The sequence below is a fragment of the Marmota marmota genome, unplaced genomic scaffold (assembly GCF_001458135.2).
Source record: "Marmota marmota marmota unplaced genomic scaffold, marMar, whole genome shotgun sequence".
Taxonomy (NCBI): domain Eukaryota; kingdom Metazoa; phylum Chordata; class Mammalia; order Rodentia; family Sciuridae; genus Marmota; species Marmota marmota.
Window position 1 is genome coordinate 14,696,313 of NW_026000240.1, and position 19,039 is coordinate 14,715,351.

The window sequence follows — 19,039 nt, forward strand, 5'->3', positions numbered from 1 at the left end:
AATACTATTGTGGTGGAATTTTGTGAAATTTGGATGGGCAGTGTTTTTGTTATGAAATTCTCTAAAATCCTTAATAAATAAAAGTGCATTAATTTAAAGCTCCATATATTAAAACTGACTTGTAATGTCTTTTTTTTGGTTGATTTTTAGCCACCAGCTGAGCAGGCCAAAGCCAGACTACAGCTTGTTCTTGAAGCTGCTGGTAAGTCTTGAAAGTTAACTTGTATTAAATGAAAAAGTGACTCTTAGACTGGTAGCAAACTTTTATAAATTAAGTCAGAGAGAACATTCCTATTTTATAAATTCCCACAGATAATATGTATGGCCAGGTATTACCTGAAATATTTATTACTATGGCATAACACTAACTATAATTCTAAAAGTGAATACAGTGTTTTTTAATTGGTAAAATTGGCATTAATTTTATTAATTTCATTTTGATGAAGTCCCATTCATTTTCTCTTTTTGTGATATTTATAAGAATTCTTTAACCCCAGATGATGATTTTCTTCTACATTTTCCTCTAAAAATTTCACAGTCTGTTCTTAATTTTGAATAAGGTATAACAGGTTAAGATCAGCCCACCAAATGATAGTCATTATACTTTTAGTATTCATTAAGGAAATACACATGTGCGTATTGATTCAAGTGTCTCTTCATTAGCTCTTTATATTTCCACTTAGCATGTCCATAATCTGTCAATAAGATTGGGAGCACCAGTGTGAATGGTGATCCACTAACTTCCTGAATCACTAGAAATAATTTACCATATAGATATAAGAAGTGATAAGTGTTTTAACTCTTAAGTTTCTTTAACTTTGACTCTGTCTTTTTGTCACTCAATATTATTTTAAATATCATAACTATTTTATGTTTTCCTTACTCATTTTATCTTTACATAGAAAGCTTGATTTATTAAAATTTTGCTTGCTATTGAGTTTTTCATAGTTTGACTCTCAAATGTACAACAGGATAAAGCTAATTAATATCATTATTTACGTAGTATACATACATTCCTGGATGGCATTTTACATTGAAAACAAATTTCCACTTCATATTTTTAGTATTAACAGACGCTTTCTTTAAAAGAAAATGTTTACATTGCCTCGCCCATAAAATATATTTTTCCATGAATATAATTATAAAGGGTTTTACTTAATACTTTTGTACAGTTTTCATTATTAAAAGAGATTTAACAGTCCAAAGCTCACATTATGTAACTTTTCTGTGCCTGTCCTGGTTGTCACCTCCTGCTTCCATGTTAACAGTCTAAGTTGTATTAAGGATAAAGGGCTAGGTTCTCTGGATTTGAGAAGCATTCAGAACTGTGGCAGTTTTCAGATTACAAGCTGATTCTGGTCTGGTTAAGCGAAGGATGAGCCTTAGATGAACAAGAGTCTCATTTAGTCCTTTGTCTCTAGCACTGCCCTTTCCCCAGCAGCACTGGAATGAGCACCTCCACACACACCATTACCACATTTCAGATTACCTTCCGCTGCCTGGTTGCTACAGAAAGGAATCCATGAGGGGAGCAGGCTTTTTTTCTTTTTTTAATTGTAGAGGGACACAAAATATCTTTGTTTATTAATTTATTTTTTTAATGTGGTGCTGAGGATCGAACCCGAGCCTCACACATGCTAGGCAAGCTCTCTCCCACTGACCTACAGCCCCAGCACCAGGAGCAAGCTTTTAATTCATCATGCTGAAATGGTTCACAGAACACCATACTCTTTCCATGGCCTCTGGCTAGGTGACCATTTCACCAGGCTTTACCTTTCAGTGCTAGCTCTGTGAAAATATTGCTTTGTAATATGATGGGATGTGTTAGACCTCTTTGAAAACCATCCAATATTATTTTTACGAGAACCTGTTGCCTTGGAGAGGGCAAGCAGGTAGGTGGATGCGTTTCAGTTCCAGTTTTGGTGTTTCAGTTCCCTGTTTTGGTGATGAATTGAAGGCATTCCTTGTATTGTGAAAAGTAAAATTATAAACCAAATAAAGAGAGTGGGAAGAAGAAGAGTTTCATTCCAGGCTGATAAGACTTGCAGTTAAGAGTCTACCCTAGTTCTAAGACTGTTGTCACATTGGAGTTCACCTGAATTCCCAAGGAACACACTCTTGACTTTAGGACCTTAGAAGTTGGCATGAAGAAAGAATTCACTCCAGCCTTACAGTTACCATAACTTAGTAGATAGGGCTCATAAATAGAAATCATATGATAGAGTTGGTCTTTTAACAGAACCATGAGTCCCAGAAGGAACTTTAATATTCAGTTATTGTATTGTCACTGATTATATTAGTAAATATTACTAATGTTAACAATTTGGGATTGAAAACTATTTACATGATTATTTCTCAGGCACCATTTGATACTTCTATTCCTTGGCTCATAATTAATTCATTGGGTCTTATTTACTACAAAATGACTTTTATACTTACAAAATTCTGGTTCTAAGGTTCTATAAAGTGGACCCACAGTCTTTTCTAACTTATTTTATAGAATTCATAATTTTAATTTATAACTATAATTGTTCTTTGAGGTACCCAATTTGTTTCTACCTGGAAGTCTTTGTTCACTTTGTTCATCTTTTTTTTTTTCTCTTAGAAGTATCTTTCTCCTTTCTTTTTCTCTCTCCAAATACTTCAAGATCCATCTAAAATAAGATTTCCGTGATTCTTATGGTAGTCAGCTTTGTTTTTGCTATGTCCAAAAACCCAACAAGAACAACTTACAGGGGAAAAAAAGGTTATTTTGGCTCACAATATCAGAGGTTCAGTCCCTTGCTGGGTCTGAGGTGAGGCAGAACGTCATGGTGGAAGGTTATGGTGGAGGAAGGCTCTCAGCTCCTGGTAGCCAGGAAGCAAAGGGTGGGCAGGGAAGATGTTCCTTTCCAGGGCACACCCTCCTGAGTCACTGGGACTACAGGTGTGGCCACTGTACGTGCCTCTCATAATTTTTAAGACATAATTTTGTTTAAAATCTCCTTCATATTTTTCTTTTGATAGAGTCAATATATACATGGGACCTTTAAAATTATAGTTCTAATGTCATAAGGAAAAGTAGAAATTTCTTTTAGTTCATGGTGGAGAAACAACTTATCTGAAAATCTCAATAATATTCATCATCTGAACAGTTTCTACAACCCTTTATATTATGATTAAGTTTTCAAAGCACTATCGTAATTTTTTTACTTTGTGACTTATATCACCATAGGGTGAATTAATTAACTCCATTTTACAAGTATCCTGGAAGGCCAAGTGATTTGAGGGAAATTGTGCAGCCACAATGGCAGAGCCAAGTGCAAACTCAATGATTTCCAACTCTTGAGCTATTTCTGTCCATAGATGAATCTCCTTGAGTTATGTTGGGCATAGAAATATTACCAAATACTTATCCTGTTCTGTTAGACTTAGTTCTGCTATTGCCTTAAAATAATTTCTATCCTTAAGTAAGCCTTCCATTCTGAAGTAAGTTTAATTCACTTTATATAAAAGGATTTATGTTTCATTCAGGGAAAAAAAACTACTGAGTGTTGATAATAGCTAAATTTATAACTGAGAAATCTAGGGTGGTGTTTAATGCTCACTCATGACTTTGTACTAAACCTAGCTGTGTACATGCATTTCAGTGATTGTTCCTGAAATAGAAACTGGTTAAACGTTATAAAAGCACTGATTAGTTATATGCATACGGATATAGACCTAACTCATAAGGTTGGCTTAGGAATACACCATAAATGCCTGGCTGCTAAAACATGCCCTCTTAGTTATGCATTAAGCACCTGGAAGCCAAGGGCTGATCCTTTCTCTTCACAGCCACATGGTCTTAGAAGCCCCAACACTTCTCTAAAATCCAGTCTGGCATAAAGTATTTGTGTTCCCAAGAATGAGAAATGAAATTGCCTTGATAATATACTGTTCCCAGACCACAGAAAGCTACTCTATCCTCATTTACAGGTGACAGAGGTTTCTGTAGATTTCTGACTACTGATCTGCTGACTGAGAAATCAGCTAATTTGTTATTGTTTTCTGGGGAGAGAGAGACAAAACAAAAAAACAGAGCAAGTGATTGAAAGTTAATTTCTGTTTCATATGAACAGGTGTTTTTCACTTTTCTTTTTTCCCAGGGGAGCTACCTTGATTGTGTGTTGGTAGTCTAGGTTTATATCTGACTGCACTAATGAACTTTGGAAATCTGGGCAAATAGATCACTTTTCTTCATTGTTCTTCAGTTTCTTCATCTGTAAATGGTGATATTAATATACTACATTAACTAAGGGAGTCATTGTTATAGAATTAGAGTTAACTCTTAACTCTGAGCATACCTGTTACAAACCCAGTGTTCAATAAATGGTAGCAGTTAGTGTGAAAGGCATTGTAGTGTGGTCAGTTCTCAAGTCAGATAGCCTTGGCGACATTCTGAGCTCCACTGTTGTTGACTGATGGCAAAGTCGTTAAAGCTTACTGAACTTGAATAATATGTACTTGCAGTTTTTATGAGACTTAAATAAATTACCGTGCTAAAGTCTTTAGCATCTCTCACATAACTGAGCATTATATAAATGTTAGCTAGTAGGAGTAGAAATAGCTTTTTACAGCATCCCAGAGAGGCTTTATTAGGTTATTAAAGAAGAGAAATTGAGTCACACATCCTCCTCAGGCCAACATGCATAAACAGAAGATGTTATGAAGAATTAAGAATAGTGCTTTTAAAAAGAAATAAATAAAACTTCAGATAATTTAATTGACTTGGAAATTGACTAAAACTGTTTTTTTCATCAAGTACAGTTTTTGCAAATTTCAGAAAATTCTACATGAAATCAAATATTTATATTAATGCAAAATCAAATGGATAATACTAATTTAACTTCCACTTTCCAACAATGGACATGATTTTGGCTTTGTGTTAATCCTGAAAGATAAAACTAGTGCTTCCTAAAGAGAATTATGAAGCAACTTGTTTTAAAACATATGAGTAATTTGTTTTAGTATCAGTTAAACATTTATATTTGAATGGTTATCATTTACCCCTAGTGATATTTAGCAAGAGGAAAGCTATCAGTGAGAGTCTGGCAATATCACAGCAACCTGCCCTGTCAGAGCAGATGTTAAGCAGACAGGAGTTGCATGTTAATTTTGAGAGGGTGGTATGTTCAAGCCTAGCTGAAGTATGCTGCATGTGGGCTTGCTGGACTCAAGCACAATGCTGGATCTCTTGGGAGAATTTTAAAGCTAAACCTCTTTCTTTGGGGTCCTCTATATGGACTCTCTCAAGTCAGTATAAAGCAGATCATCCCTAGGCTAAAGCCCTTCAGCTTTTGTTATTGGGCTCAGTAGACCTGTAATTAGGCCTCCTGGCAGGCCTTGCGGGCCAGTTAATGGTCATATGGAGCTTCTGCAAGGCAGACTGGCTTTGTGTAAATCCGGGTAGGAATATGTTCATGGGTCACTTCCTACCAGGACTGTGCTTTGTCCTTAGGCCCTGCGGCTGACAGAGAGCAGGTTCCCTTGACCATGGGCTGTTCAGCCTGCGACTCAGAATCTACTCCTCTAATCCCCAGTGTAAACAGAGGATTTAGGAGGGCTTCTGTCACTTAGAGTTGCCAATTCATTGAGTGTCTGTGGATGTGTTCCCCAACTTCATTACTGAAGACTGACAAGTAGGGAAGATTTGGGCACTTGTTTGTCTATCAAATATGCAGGTCTTTTTTCTATGGTTGCAGAGTCATTGTAAATAATTTATCTGGAATTACAAAATGAGGTTTTTTTTTTTTTTAAAGAATTAATCACCTTTTAATATTTTTAAGTTTAAGCTGTTAAAAATTTTGGACCAATAGTTTTTTCCTACAGGGGAAAAATAGGTCTATTTTTTGATAAGCATAAAATAATATCTCATAAAGTAATTTACTAAAAAGTGATTGAAGTAGATTTTAGATGTTAAAGAAATAATTAATTCAAAACTTTTTTTAGACCATACTTTTTATCTTAAGTAAAACTTCTATTTTAGTGTAACAGCTTTTGAGAGAACTATCAAATCATTTTATAAAATACTTTAAGTGTGAATCATGAGGTATTTAAAGTTGTGAATGTCATTTATTGAGAATGTACTATATGATAAGTACTTTATATGCATTTTTATGTATAATATTTTTAATAATTGATCCATGTTTTTTAGCCAAGAAAAATATTTAGCTTTTAAGAATAATTGAGATTCCCTTTTCCCTTTTATTTAATCTGTTTTTGCTAGGTTTTCTTTTTATGGTTTGGATTATATTGGGATCAGATTCCAAAATACATGGCAGTCCTAAGTGCATACCACAAAGATGGAACTGCCAGTTACCTTCCTATTAGCCAGTCTTTCTTTTAGGGACAAATCAAATGATGAATACTTTCTAAGTCTCATCTAGCAAATCAGTGCTCAGTGTTTTGCATTTTGTGATGTAAAAATGGTTCGTGACAGATGTGGCTGAAAAGACCACATACGTAGACTGTATGATTTTAGTCTGGTGGAACTAATAGGATCACTCATTACATTTTAGACCCCGGGGTTTCTTTTTGCTTTCATAATAATGATTTAAAAAAAAAAAACTGTTAAATAGAGTGGTCCTTTTTCTGTGTTAGTTCAGCATCTTCTTGTAAATTAGAAAGAGTTGATGGCAACACATAATTTCCTCTCCTCCACAAAATCCATTCATTAATGTTTTAGTGTGAGCTCTTTTTAATTTGTTAGTTATTCTGTCATTCTATAAAAGTTAAAATTTTTATAGAGGATTTCTTTGAATTTTATTGAGCAAAATTAGAAAGTGTATTCCTTAGCAAGTCTAAAACCTGTGGACTCAGTTGAGCTATATAGTAACATTTACAAATGTTAAGTAATTTATGGTGACAAAACTGAAAGACATGACTTAGCAAGAAGTTACAGTCTCACGCATAACAAGGAGGATGGCCCCAGTGTAACTTGTCCTTTTATCTTTTTAAAAATGTACGTGGTAGGTTTAATAGAAGTATTAATGTATTTGTGACATTTTGGACTTTAAAAATAGTTCCTGAACAGTGTGGATGATTTCATCCTGTTTTTTTTTTTTTTGTTTTTTTTTTTTCATTTTGTTTTGTTTTGTTTTGTGGTGCTGGGGATTGCAAGGCAAGCACTCCATTAACGATGAGTTATATCCCCAAGCCCCCTTCATCCTGTTTTAATACCAACCAATAATTAACATTTCCTTTGAAGAAGTGTCTAGGATGATGTACGTCAGGATGCCAGTAGTGGTTCTTGTCCCTGAACAGTGGGATTAAGGTATTCAAACAGCCTTCGGCTTGTGTTTGTTTTCTCATTGTTCTGTGGTTGGGAAGAGAACCTAAAGAGGTCTAGAAAAGAATGAATTTAAAATTCATAAAATTCAACCAGTAAGTCAGTTCTCCCCCATCCTAACCTTTGTGACCATCAGTCTGAGGGTATCATTCCAGTTTTGCTGCTTTCAGAATGCCTTGCAAGTAGAATCACACAGGACAGGGTCTTTTGTGTCTGTCCTCTTTCTCTTGGCCCACTGCTTTTTAGATGTGCCCTTGTTATGAACATCGGTTGTTTTTATTGCTAATTGTTTGGCTTTACCAGTTTGTTTATTTTTTCAGCAGTTGGTAGATGGGTGAATTGTTTGCAGTTTGTAGTTTTCATGCCTAAAGCTTACATAAATGTTTATGCACAAGTTTGTTGAAACACATATCTTCATTTATTTTGGGTCAGTACTTAGGAAAGGGATTTGTATGGAGGAGGAATTGGTTTGGGATTGCTTGGCTTGTATAGTAAGTATAGGTTTAATTTTTTAAGAGACTGGCAAAACTGTTTTTCAGTATGTATCACTGTATAATTCTGCACACTGTATATAAAAATGCACTTGTTCCATATTTTTGACATCCCTCAGTGATGTTGGCCTTTTGGATTAATTTTAGTCATCCTGTTGGGTATGTTGTGTTTCATTTGACTTTCATGTGACTTCCTATGATAACTAATGATTTTGAACATCTGTGCATGCAAACATTAATCATCTTAGGCTTTTAGAAAATATTTACTTATTTTTTTTGCCCATTTTAAAATAAATTTTTCGTGTTATTGAGTTGTGGAGTTATTTATATACTCTATATTTTCTTCCAGTCTCTGCCTTGCCTGTTGATTTTCTTAAATATTTTTGTTGAATTAATAACAATGTGCAGTAATATGCCTCTTTTTAGTGACAGTTCTTTGATTTTTGATAAATGTGAATAGTCAAGTAGCAAAGCCAAGGATCATGGTGTGGGACAATTCTGCCACCGCCCAAATCCCCTTTTCTGTAAGCCTCTCCCAGCACTCCAATTCCCATCAACTACTGATCTGTATTTTGTCTCTCAGTTTGGCTTTCCCAAGGTGTCATTTATATGGAATTGTATGACGTGTGATCTTTTGAGTCTGGCTGCTTATATTTAACATAATTAGTCACATTTGTATTTCAACCATGTTATTGCATGCACCTGTGGTTTATTTCTTTTTTATTGCTAAGTGGTATTTCATTGTGTGAATTAAGTAATTGAAGAATGCTGTTGTTTCTAACTTGGGGTGCTTTTGATTTAGACCACTATAACATTCTCATTTCAAATTTCATGTGAATATAAATTTTTGTTTCGTTGGTCATTGCCTAAAACTGGTGTTGCTGAGTAGTATAAAAAGTTTATTGTTAGCATTATGAGGACATGCACTCTCTTTTCCACAATGGCTGAACCATTTTGTGCTCCCCACATGATTACCCAAGAAATCATGTTGTTCCACATCTTTGCTGTTTTGTGCTAGTGTCAGTTTTTGTTTTGCTCTGGTCAATCTTGTGGGTGTGTAGAGGAATCTCAGTGTGATTTTAATTTTCATCTCCCTCATGAATGATGTTGAGCACTCTCAGTGCTTATTTGCTATCACAGATCTTTGCCCATTTGAAAAACTTAGGTTGTTTGCCTCAGTTTGCTGAGTTTTAAGACTTACGTACGTTCTGCATAAGGTTTTTTTTTCATGCATGTGATTTGTAGATACTTATTTGTCAGGGTTTTTCCCTTATGTTGTACTTTGGTGGGGAGGGGTGGGGGTGCTGGGGTTTGAACCCAGAGCCTTGTACACGCAAGGCAAGCATTCTACAAACTGAGCCATATCCCCAGCTCACTAGTATACTTTTATATTATCATTTCTATCTTGAGAATACAAAGATTTGCTCCTATGTTTTTTTTTGTTAAGATTTTACATTTAAATCTATGATCCCTTTTAATTAATTTTTATATATGGTGTGAAGTATGAATTGAATTCTTTGTTGTTCATGTGAATATCTAATTATACCAGTATCATTTATTGAGAGATATCTTCTTCCACTGAATTGTCTTTGTATCTTTGGAAATATCAGTTGACCATGTGAGAGCAGGTCTGTTGTGAATTATCTACTCTGTTACTTGACCTCTCTGTCCCTTGCTCAGACTGCATTGCCTTCATGACTGTCATTCTGTCCTGTCTTGAGGTCAGTCAATGAGTCTTCCAACTTTGTTCTTTTTAGAATGCTCTAGGTATTCTGGTTCTTTTCCTTTTGTATATAAATTTTACCATATATTTTTGATTTCTAATTTTTTTTAAATTCACCTGGGATTTTGATTAGAATCATACTGACTGTAATTTCAGTTTGGGGGAGAATTGACATCTTAATTGTATTGTCTTCTAGTCCATGAACATGTTATAGCCTTTCATTAGTTTAGTTCGACTTTGATTCCTGTCAACAAAATTATCTTGTTTTCAGCATATAGCTCTTGCATTTATTTGTTAAATCTATCTCTAAGTATTTCATGATCTGGGATCTCATGGTGAATAGTACATTTTTGTTTAGTTTCACTTTTCAGTTGTTCATTGTCACTGTGAAGAAATACAATTCTGTTACAGTTTTGTAAAAGTCAGTGATTATTAGTGTTTGACGTTTCACTGGGCTTTTCTGCATAGACAGTCAGCCTTTCACCATTAAGAAAATTACTGTGATCTTTTCATAGATGCCCATTTCATGCCAGGAGTGTGCTGCTCCTACTTCACTCCGAATTTTTATCATTTTGTCAAGTGCCTTTTCTTCATCTGTTCAGATGATCATTTGTATTTTCTCCCTTCTTTACATGTTGCATTTCTTGATTGATTTTCACATGTTAAACCCATCTTGTTTACACTCTAGGAGAAATAGCACTTGAACATGACTTAGAACCATTTCTGTGCATGATTCACTCTCTTAAGGTCTATCAACTTTGTGTTCCCTAGTAATTTGCATGGTAGCTTTGCTTATTGATATTTGACTGGATGAATGGGTTAATTAATGAATATTACCAGTAACCTGGGCATATGTGTATAATATACCATTGAAGTTAAATCTTGGGGTTAAAAAAGTAAACATTTTTGAGGGTGGGTACTGGTGGTTGAAGCTGGAGGTTCTCTACCACTAAGCTAGCTTTTGTTTGTTTTTTATGTATTTATTTTTGAGACAGGGTCTGGCTGAATTGCTGAGGCTGACCTTGAACTTGTGATCTTCCTGAGACTCCCCAGTTGCTAAGATTATAGGTGTACACCACCATGCCTGCCATTGGATTCTTTTTCTTACAGGGAGTGGTCAATATATTGTTCCAAAATAATTTCTCCAACATTTTCAATCAGCAGTGCTTAACTCATTGCTGGCAATTGTTTTTATTTATTAATATTTTTTTTAAAAAATTATTGGTGCATATTAATTATATAGAATAATGGGTTTTATTTTTGCACATTTGTAAATGAATATAACATCATTAGATCAGTCTCATTGCCCAGTCCCTTCCATATTGGTTTCCTCCATCTTCCCCCAACCCTTTTTCCTACCCTTTTTCCTTTGTCCTAATGGTCTCCCTTCTACTCTCATAAGAACCCCACACACACACTTCTTTTTTCCCATATGTGAGAGAAAACATTTGATTACTATCTCTCTGAGTCTGGCTTACTTCACTTCACATGATGCTGTCCAGTTGTATCCATTTTTCTATAAATGACATGTTTATTCTTTATGATGGAATAACCCCATTGTATATTGATAACACATTTTCTTTATGCATTCATCTATTAATGGACACCTAGGCTGGTTCCATTGTTTGGCTGTTGTAAATCATGCTGCTATAAATAAGGGTATACATGCATCACTGTAATATGCTGACTTTAATTCTTTAGAATAAATACCAAGGAAAGAAATTAGCTGGGTAAAAAATACAATTTTAAAATATACATGCTACTAAGTTTAATAGCAATAATTTTGAAGTAAGCTGCCTCTGTGTTCCCTTATGAACTATAAGCACCTAATTTGTATAGGGCTTTTAAATTAAAAGCAAACAAACAAAAACACTCTTAAGGATGGTAGTTTCCCACATTTTTTTTCCTGTTAAATACTTGTATTTTTATCTTTTAAAAATCTTCAAAATTATAGACTATATACCAAACCACAAACAACATATTTACTAATAAAATTGTAAAATATATGAAAACTTACAGACTCTGGTCAAAAGAAATTGATAAAATAAAATGGCGTAACATACAAACCCAGAGCTATTAATTAAATATGACATTACTAAATAGTAAAACATTATTTATAATGCAGCACAAATGTCTGAGCTACCATTTGTAAGGGTGTGCTATTTTATGTTTTTGAAATTTGTTATTTTACTGAAACAAAAAAGTAACACACTCAAAGTAGTTTTAGGATAGGTTTAATTAATTAAAACAGTATTTCAAATGTGTCCCTCCATAAGTTAAAAGTTACAGTTTTGGTTATGGCTAAAACAAAAACAATACTCTTCAGAAGAATATAATAAAATGCAGAGTCTTTACAACAAAATATTCACAATGCCTAAGATGTAATCAAATAATTATTCAGTATCCATCATGAAGATGTGACCCACAGTCAAAAAAAAAGACAATTAAAGCAACCAACTTTGAGATTACTCACATACTGAGATTGCAGGTTTGAGGCCAGCCTGGGAAATTTAATGAGAGACTGTCTCAAAATGAAAAACAAAAAGGACATGAGTGGTATCTCAGTGGTAAAGCACCCTGAACTCAATAATAACCCCTCCACAAATCCTTTAATACAGCTATTATAACTGTACTCAATAGAGTAACTGAAAATATAATGAATAGAAATAGAAAATATCAGCAGAGAGACATATGAAAAAGAACAAAAATAATTTTAGACCTGAAAAATAAGAGAAAATTAAGAAATACATGGCCAATGAATATGAAGACTAATATGACAGGCTAACAGGGATTATCCAAACTGAAAGCCTGGGGGAAAAGATTGAAGGAGGAAAAGGAGGAGGAGGACTGAGAGGAAGAGGAAGAACAAGAAGAAATGAAGGAGAGACCATCAGGGACCTGTGAGGATGTACCCTAGATCTAATATTTAAAAGAGGAAAGAGAACTGGGAAGATTCAAGAATTTATGGCAGAATAACTCCCCAAACTCCCAAGAGGGAACTCAGACTCCAGCCTTACTGTGTTTTGGGAGCTTGGGCTGCAATCATGTGATCTTTTCTGCATGGCCAGCCCCCAGAACTAATGCCATTGGATAGGGTTGCCCCACCCTGAGTCAGCCTGTCAGGTGTGTCTGAATAAAAATAATTCCTGTGGCTCTGGCTTCTGGGGAGCTGGAGACACAGGCCGGGCCCCATTTCTTCCTACACAAATTTCTTCCTCTTGCAGCTGTCAGATAAGTATTAAATATCCACTGTTGTGATTGTCTTTGTATTCTTATAAATACTGTATCCTAACTGCTTAAATTTTTTTGGAGTTTAATGTTCATACTAAAGACAGTTTTTCCCTGCAGAGAACTAATCTTTTCTAGCCTTGTTTGTTAACTAAGTCTTCCTTCTCACTGCTGCTTTTGATGCCTTGTTTACATTTGATACATAGGGCTTTTTTAAATAATTTTTCTTTTTTAGTTATAGATGGACACAATACTTTTGTTTGTTTATTTTTATGTGGTGCTGAGGATTGAACCCAGTGCCTCACATGTGCGAGGCAAGCACTCCACCACTGAGCCACAACCCCAGCCCCTGATACATAGTTTTTAAACTTCTATCTGATTGATTAGAGCAAATTAGAAAATGATAGTAGAAAGGCTTAAGTTGGTACTAGTAATTCCTGACAAGGTAGACATAGACAAATTATTAATAGGGGATAAAATAAACTCAGAAAATTATAGGAGTATATAATTTAGATAAGCAGATCCCTATATATGGTCCCTTATATTATATTCCAAAATTTACTGGCTACTTTGAGGGTCATAATGATGCTATGAGTCATTCAGGGAATGATGAAGGAAGTTCAGCATTATCTGTTTAAGAAGGCAAGTAGGGCTGGGTGTGGTTGTGCACACTGGTCATATGAGCTATTCAGGAGGATGAGGCAGGAGGATCCCAAGATCAGGGACAGCCTAACCAGCTTACCTAGGCCCTGTCTGAAAATAAAAAGTGAAAATATCTGGGACTTGTGATAGAGTAGTTGGCTAGTGTGCGCAATGCCCTGATCCCCAGAATCACAAAAGAAGATGTAGAGGTGGAGCAAAATACTTTGAAGACTTTTAAAAAAGAGAGTTAAGTGTGCTAACAAGGAAAGATGTTATCCTTCAAATAATTACAGCAAAACCAACACAAACGTCCAGAGTGATGCCAAACATCTGTTTTTATGGATGACTGCGTATGTGTATTTTTAACATATATCCAGAAAGCCCTGGAAAAATACTCACCAAACTTAATGAGAAAGAGAATAGTAGGTAGCAGTGGCATGCCTTTATTTTCTGCTTTCCTGTGGTGTTTTGATTTCTCTAAAATAAGCTTGTATTTCTTTTCTAGTTGAAAACTTTGAAGACTGTATAGAAGTGTGTGATATACTGTAGGAGGATGTGAGCCACAAACAAGTGATTTGCCTGTTGGAAAGTTCATGGATTAACTCCACAGTTAAATCATGAAACTTCATTCCCCAGAAGGCAGGTACATGTGGTGTGCCCTCCTTATCATGTGTTTGAGATTTTTAAAAATTAGCAATTATTGTTTATAAGTAAAAGAGTTTAGTAATTGCATCTTTATACTCAAAAATATTTACTTATGCAATACTTTCTTTTTAATTTAAATTTGTTTTAACTGACTATAAAACATAAAAGTTACACATATTTATGGGTACCATGTGATGTTTTTGATACACGTGTACCTATTGGCTGATGTGTACATCAGGTTAAACATAGCTGTCTCCTCAGCTTTTATTGTTTATGGTGAAACTTTCATAATTCCTTTTCTGGCTTTTTGAAATAGATATATATTATCATTATCTGTAGTCACCTGCTGTGCAGTGGTACAAGAGAACTTCTTATGCCTGACTCACAGTAACTTATTACCCACTCACCATTTTCCCTCTAGCAGTCAGCATTCTGCTCGAAACTTCTATGAGATCAGCTTTTTTTAGATCCTACATGAATGAAATTTTGCCTTATTATCTTGCTGTGCCTGACCTATTTTACTTAACATTATAGTCTCCATTTCCATCCATGTTGTCACAGATGACAGGATTTCATCCTTCTTATGACTGAATAGTAGTCCTTTGTATGTGTGTGCGCATATATACCACATTTTCTTTATGCATTCATCAGATGATGGGCACTTAGGTTGTTTCCATTTCTTGGTCATCACGAGTAGTGCTGCAGTAAACATGGCTGTGCAGATATCTCTTTAGCATGTACCAGTTTCTTGACAAAGTACCCTATTCATAATAGATTCTGCTATTAGGAATTTTATTTAACAGTAGTGAAAGTGATTTTCTTTTTTTTAATCTAGAAATCTGAGACCCAGATCTGAGAGTAGAAAGAAAGGAATCAAAGACAGTTGTCAAGATTTCTGCTGCACACATAAATAGGGCATGCTTGAGTTCCCAGATACAGAGTCAAACTAGGAGCAGTTACCACAGAGACAAGTAAATGGAGATGTAATGTGACATGGTGCTAAGGACCAGCACCCTGGGACAACACAGACAAACCTATTCTCTTACAGCAGGTTGTGGATTGTGCCTCAAACTGTGGCACACTGATGAGGGAACATGGGAGCCCTGGTGGCAGCAGTAAGTAACACAGCACGTGTAAAGCCCTAGTGAGCTGGGTGAAGGGGTTATTAATAAAGGCCTGGACTACTTTAAGTTAATCACCAAGATTCCCAGCCTTACAGCAGCTGTGAATGTTTACCGCCTCTGGGCCTGGAAAAAGCAAAGGAAGAGAGCAGATACAGGACATGATGAGAGGAGTGACAGGTCTGTCTCAATAGGAACCAAAAGCAGCCATTGTCAAACCACAGGACAACAGGAAATGCATCTAGCCTGTCTTTTCTATTGCCCTCTAATTGATCTCTTCCAGTGTCTTTTACTGACCAGATCCTGATAGCAACTCAAGGACAAGGCAATCTGTGCTATACAGCCTGTAGAGTTCATCAGACGGGTCAAGGTGGAGGAAGGCACAGATGGGGCAGGAGAAGCAGGTGCAGCATGCCCAACAAAGCAAGAGTCCCTGAGTGCCATTTAGTGACAGCAGAAAAAAGAAGTGGATCACAGGTAGAACAGATGTCTTGTGGCAGTTTCAGGAAGTTCACATCTTCCTTGTTGAGTGTTTTCAGGCACTTTTGAAGTAATTGAGAACACTCCAAATTTTACACTCATTCAACTGTAAAATATTCAGAATTTTATGTAACAAAGTACCTTCCTTAGAATTGATTCCAACAAAAATGAATTGTGCTAGGCCTTATACTTGGCACTGGGAGTACAAAGATTCCTAAGACAGTTTCAACCTTGATGGCGTGCACAGTCAAGTGCAGGAGAGAGATGTGCAGGCAAACACAGGTAGTACTATAAGCCATCCTTCCATTTCTGAGACATCTGAGACCTACTTTGTTCTGAAAGTACAACAGGAACACGGGAGAGCTGCCTTTGCTTGAGGAATCAGGAAGAACTCATAAGTGTATCCTTGGTAGCAGTGAAGAGTGTGCTATTTCTGCCTTTTGTTTTTCCTTACCTGGCTTCATTATAAATCATACATATTAACAACTCAGATGTAAAAGGGAATGGTATCAACCTGAGCAACAAAGTCCATTTGATATAGTTATTGAAGGAGTATTTATCATTGCCTTATTAAATATGGAGAAATAAGTGTGCCATTTTCTTCCAAATGGTTTTATTTGCTCGTGTTTTCTTTGTTGATCCAAATGAATGAAATTAGAATAAACAATCTTAAGTCATTTGTAATCATGAGCTGATTAATGGAGTTTGGTTTCATAGCCATTATTCATTCACGAACACCTGATATCTTTCCCATAAACAAATTGTGTTTGTCCAAATTAAGAAATTAAATGAAGCGTCTGATGGGTTTATGATTGACCCTCTAACTCAGAGCCCATTAGTCAATGTCGTTATCACAGAAAACTGTGTGACTAATGTGCTGTCTAAGGAAGCATGTGGATTTATTGTGACTTCTGATTAATGCTTGCTGCAAGCCAAAGTACTAGCAATGGTAAGGTTTTGATCCTCATCTCTAGCAGTCGCTGAAGGATCTTCTGATGAAATGCATTTATGTCCTGTTATACTTAGAGAAGATTACAGGTACTGAGTGGATGCATTTTCAAGGTGTGTGTTTTAGAAAGCATTCACAGTATATGCTTTAAAAATGGCATTTAAAAAAAGGAGTTTTACATCATTTAACTTTGTAGATGTCATCTTTTCCATTTTAGGTAATAGGCTTAATATATAGATAATTTTAAAAGTAGTATTTATCAACTTATGAATAAATAAATTTAAATAAGAAAAGTACAACATGTGAATTTCAAATAGTTTAAATTAAAGCAGGTTTAACTTGGTAATTTTAAGTATTTTAAAATCATATGTAATCCTTACTTGGTATGTTTTAGTTTTGCCAATAAAGCAAGTTCCTCTTTGCCTAATTTCTTCTCACTATAAAGTTAGTACACTACCATGTCAAACCACTCTAATGTGGGCCTTGTAGTGAGATGGCTGCTTGAGTCTGTGGTATATGATCAACATGCTTTTAGAAAGAAACTAAAGACCTTTTGTATGGGCAAGTTGTTATTATTTGATGTTGTAGGGGTTGTGGGTGGGGGCCATAGTGAGGGTTTAAAAATTGCAAACACTGGTTTCCATCAGAATCCATTTGATCAGTAAAGTTCACAAGCCAGAAATACATGGCCCACAGTCTTTGTGAGGAAGTATGTTGACTCTTAACACTTTTACTTAGTAGAACAAGGAAAAGGTAGGCTACCTATGAGAATGGGAAAAAAAGAATAGAAGAACTTTTTGAAAATCTCTCTGATTTCCTTTCTACCCTGAAAATTGTAGTGAAACATCAGTTTTCTTTCATGCTTATTCTGACTTCATTAGGAACAGAAAAGATACTAGCACCAGATATTAGGCTAGGCATATCACCTCCATTATTTCATTTGCTTAAAGAAGAATATGGTCATGACATCTAGATGTAGAAAGGAGTAAAGGGCCATGTTAGCTTTTTTCAATATGCTAAAAGTCTCATGGTCTGCTAAATTTGAAAGAATTTCTCAAGCCTGACTTTGATGGCTTTATTCCTAATAAGACTAAAATTTCAGGACACAATGAAAAAGGTGGGTTAGAATATTTTTACTGGTCCTTATACTGCATATAAAATAGTACTAAGACTGCTTTCAGCCTTCGGTGATCATGCAGTAGAGGACCTGTGAGTTAATATCATTTGAACAAAAGGGCAGTACAGAGTTTGCTTGCAGCATGGCTGGGATCTTAGGTTGTACTTGGTCATACTCATTTAGAATCTTCTTTATTTGTTGAAGGTTCCTTGGTAAATAAAACATCTTTACCTTAGTTTGGACATTAAGCTGGGCTCTCTTCTTCAAAAGAAGTCATTGTAATTTCTAAACAAGGAGATTTTGAAAGAGATTCTGAAGGAGTTATACCTCCACACACTTAGTACATAATGTTTCCAGAAAAATCTGAGGTTCAGGAGGGGCCACGCTTTCTGTAGTCACGCACCTCCATAAGTGGTAGATCAGTACTCAGACTTAATCAGTCTGATGTCAAAGCCTGTTTTCCAATCAGATTTTAAACCCATGTCTTAGATGTATAAATATATCTTAAAGTTCATGCACAAAAATTGACTTATTTACTTTGGATATATTTCAGTGCCAGCATAATTATTTAGCTATAAAGGATTCAGTAAAAACAGGAAAGTGTTTACTGTCAATTTATAGCCCCACAAAAAAGGTTGCCAAGAGTTGCTTTTTACAGTAGTCTGAAGCAACTAAGCAGAATACAATGGAGGGGAAGGGAGAAGAGCAAATCAACATTTTTTTTATGTCCATGATTTAACCTGTAGCACAAAAGTACTAATTAAGTACTAGAACAGAGTGGCAATAACAATATGTGCATGTCTTCTTTTGCATAATTGTGAAATATCCACTTTAATAATGACATTTCATTTTTAAAGTCAGATACTTTAAAAATGTTTCCTTGGGAACATTCCACTTGAGAAAAGACCAGAGCTAGTGAAGGACAGTTCTTGGTTCTCCTGGAGTGTCACGTTCTTGGGGGAGGGAGGTTCGGGTTAAAATGAATTATCTTGAAGAAGATAACATCAGACCTTAAGAAAATGGACTTAACTCTGGTGGAGAAAGGGAAAGGGAGCCCTGAAAGTCTTACACTGGGTAAAGGGAAGTGGGCAGGATGCAGGCTTACAATCTCACTAAAAAATGAACTCTGCCCTTGCCAAATTCATATGTGAAGCCCTCATTGCCCAGGTAAAGGGGTCCGGAGTTGGACACTTAGGTTTACACAGGGTCACATGGAGGAGGTCTCATGGTGGTATTGGTGCCCTTATGGAAGAGACCCACCCTACTCCACATTGAGACAGCAGCTAGGAAGAGTGCCTCCATAAGAAAATAGCCATGTTAACACCTTGATCTTG

General features: G+C 35.6%; 1 protein-coding gene across 5 annotated transcripts in view; it reads left to right on the plus strand.

The window, feature by feature from the left end:
* Rsrc1 (arginine and serine rich coiled-coil 1) overlaps window positions 1-19,039 on the plus strand; it is a 365,450-nt gene that overhangs the window by 227,167 nt on the left and 119,244 nt on the right. For all 5 annotated transcript variants that reach the window (XM_048794678.1, XM_015486940.2, XM_015486941.2 and 2 more), the window contains one exon: window positions 151-202. In XM_048794678.1, the coding sequence (XP_048650635.1) occupies window positions 151-202 (52 nt within the window). The remainder of the gene's footprint in view (window positions 1-150; window positions 203-19,039) is intronic.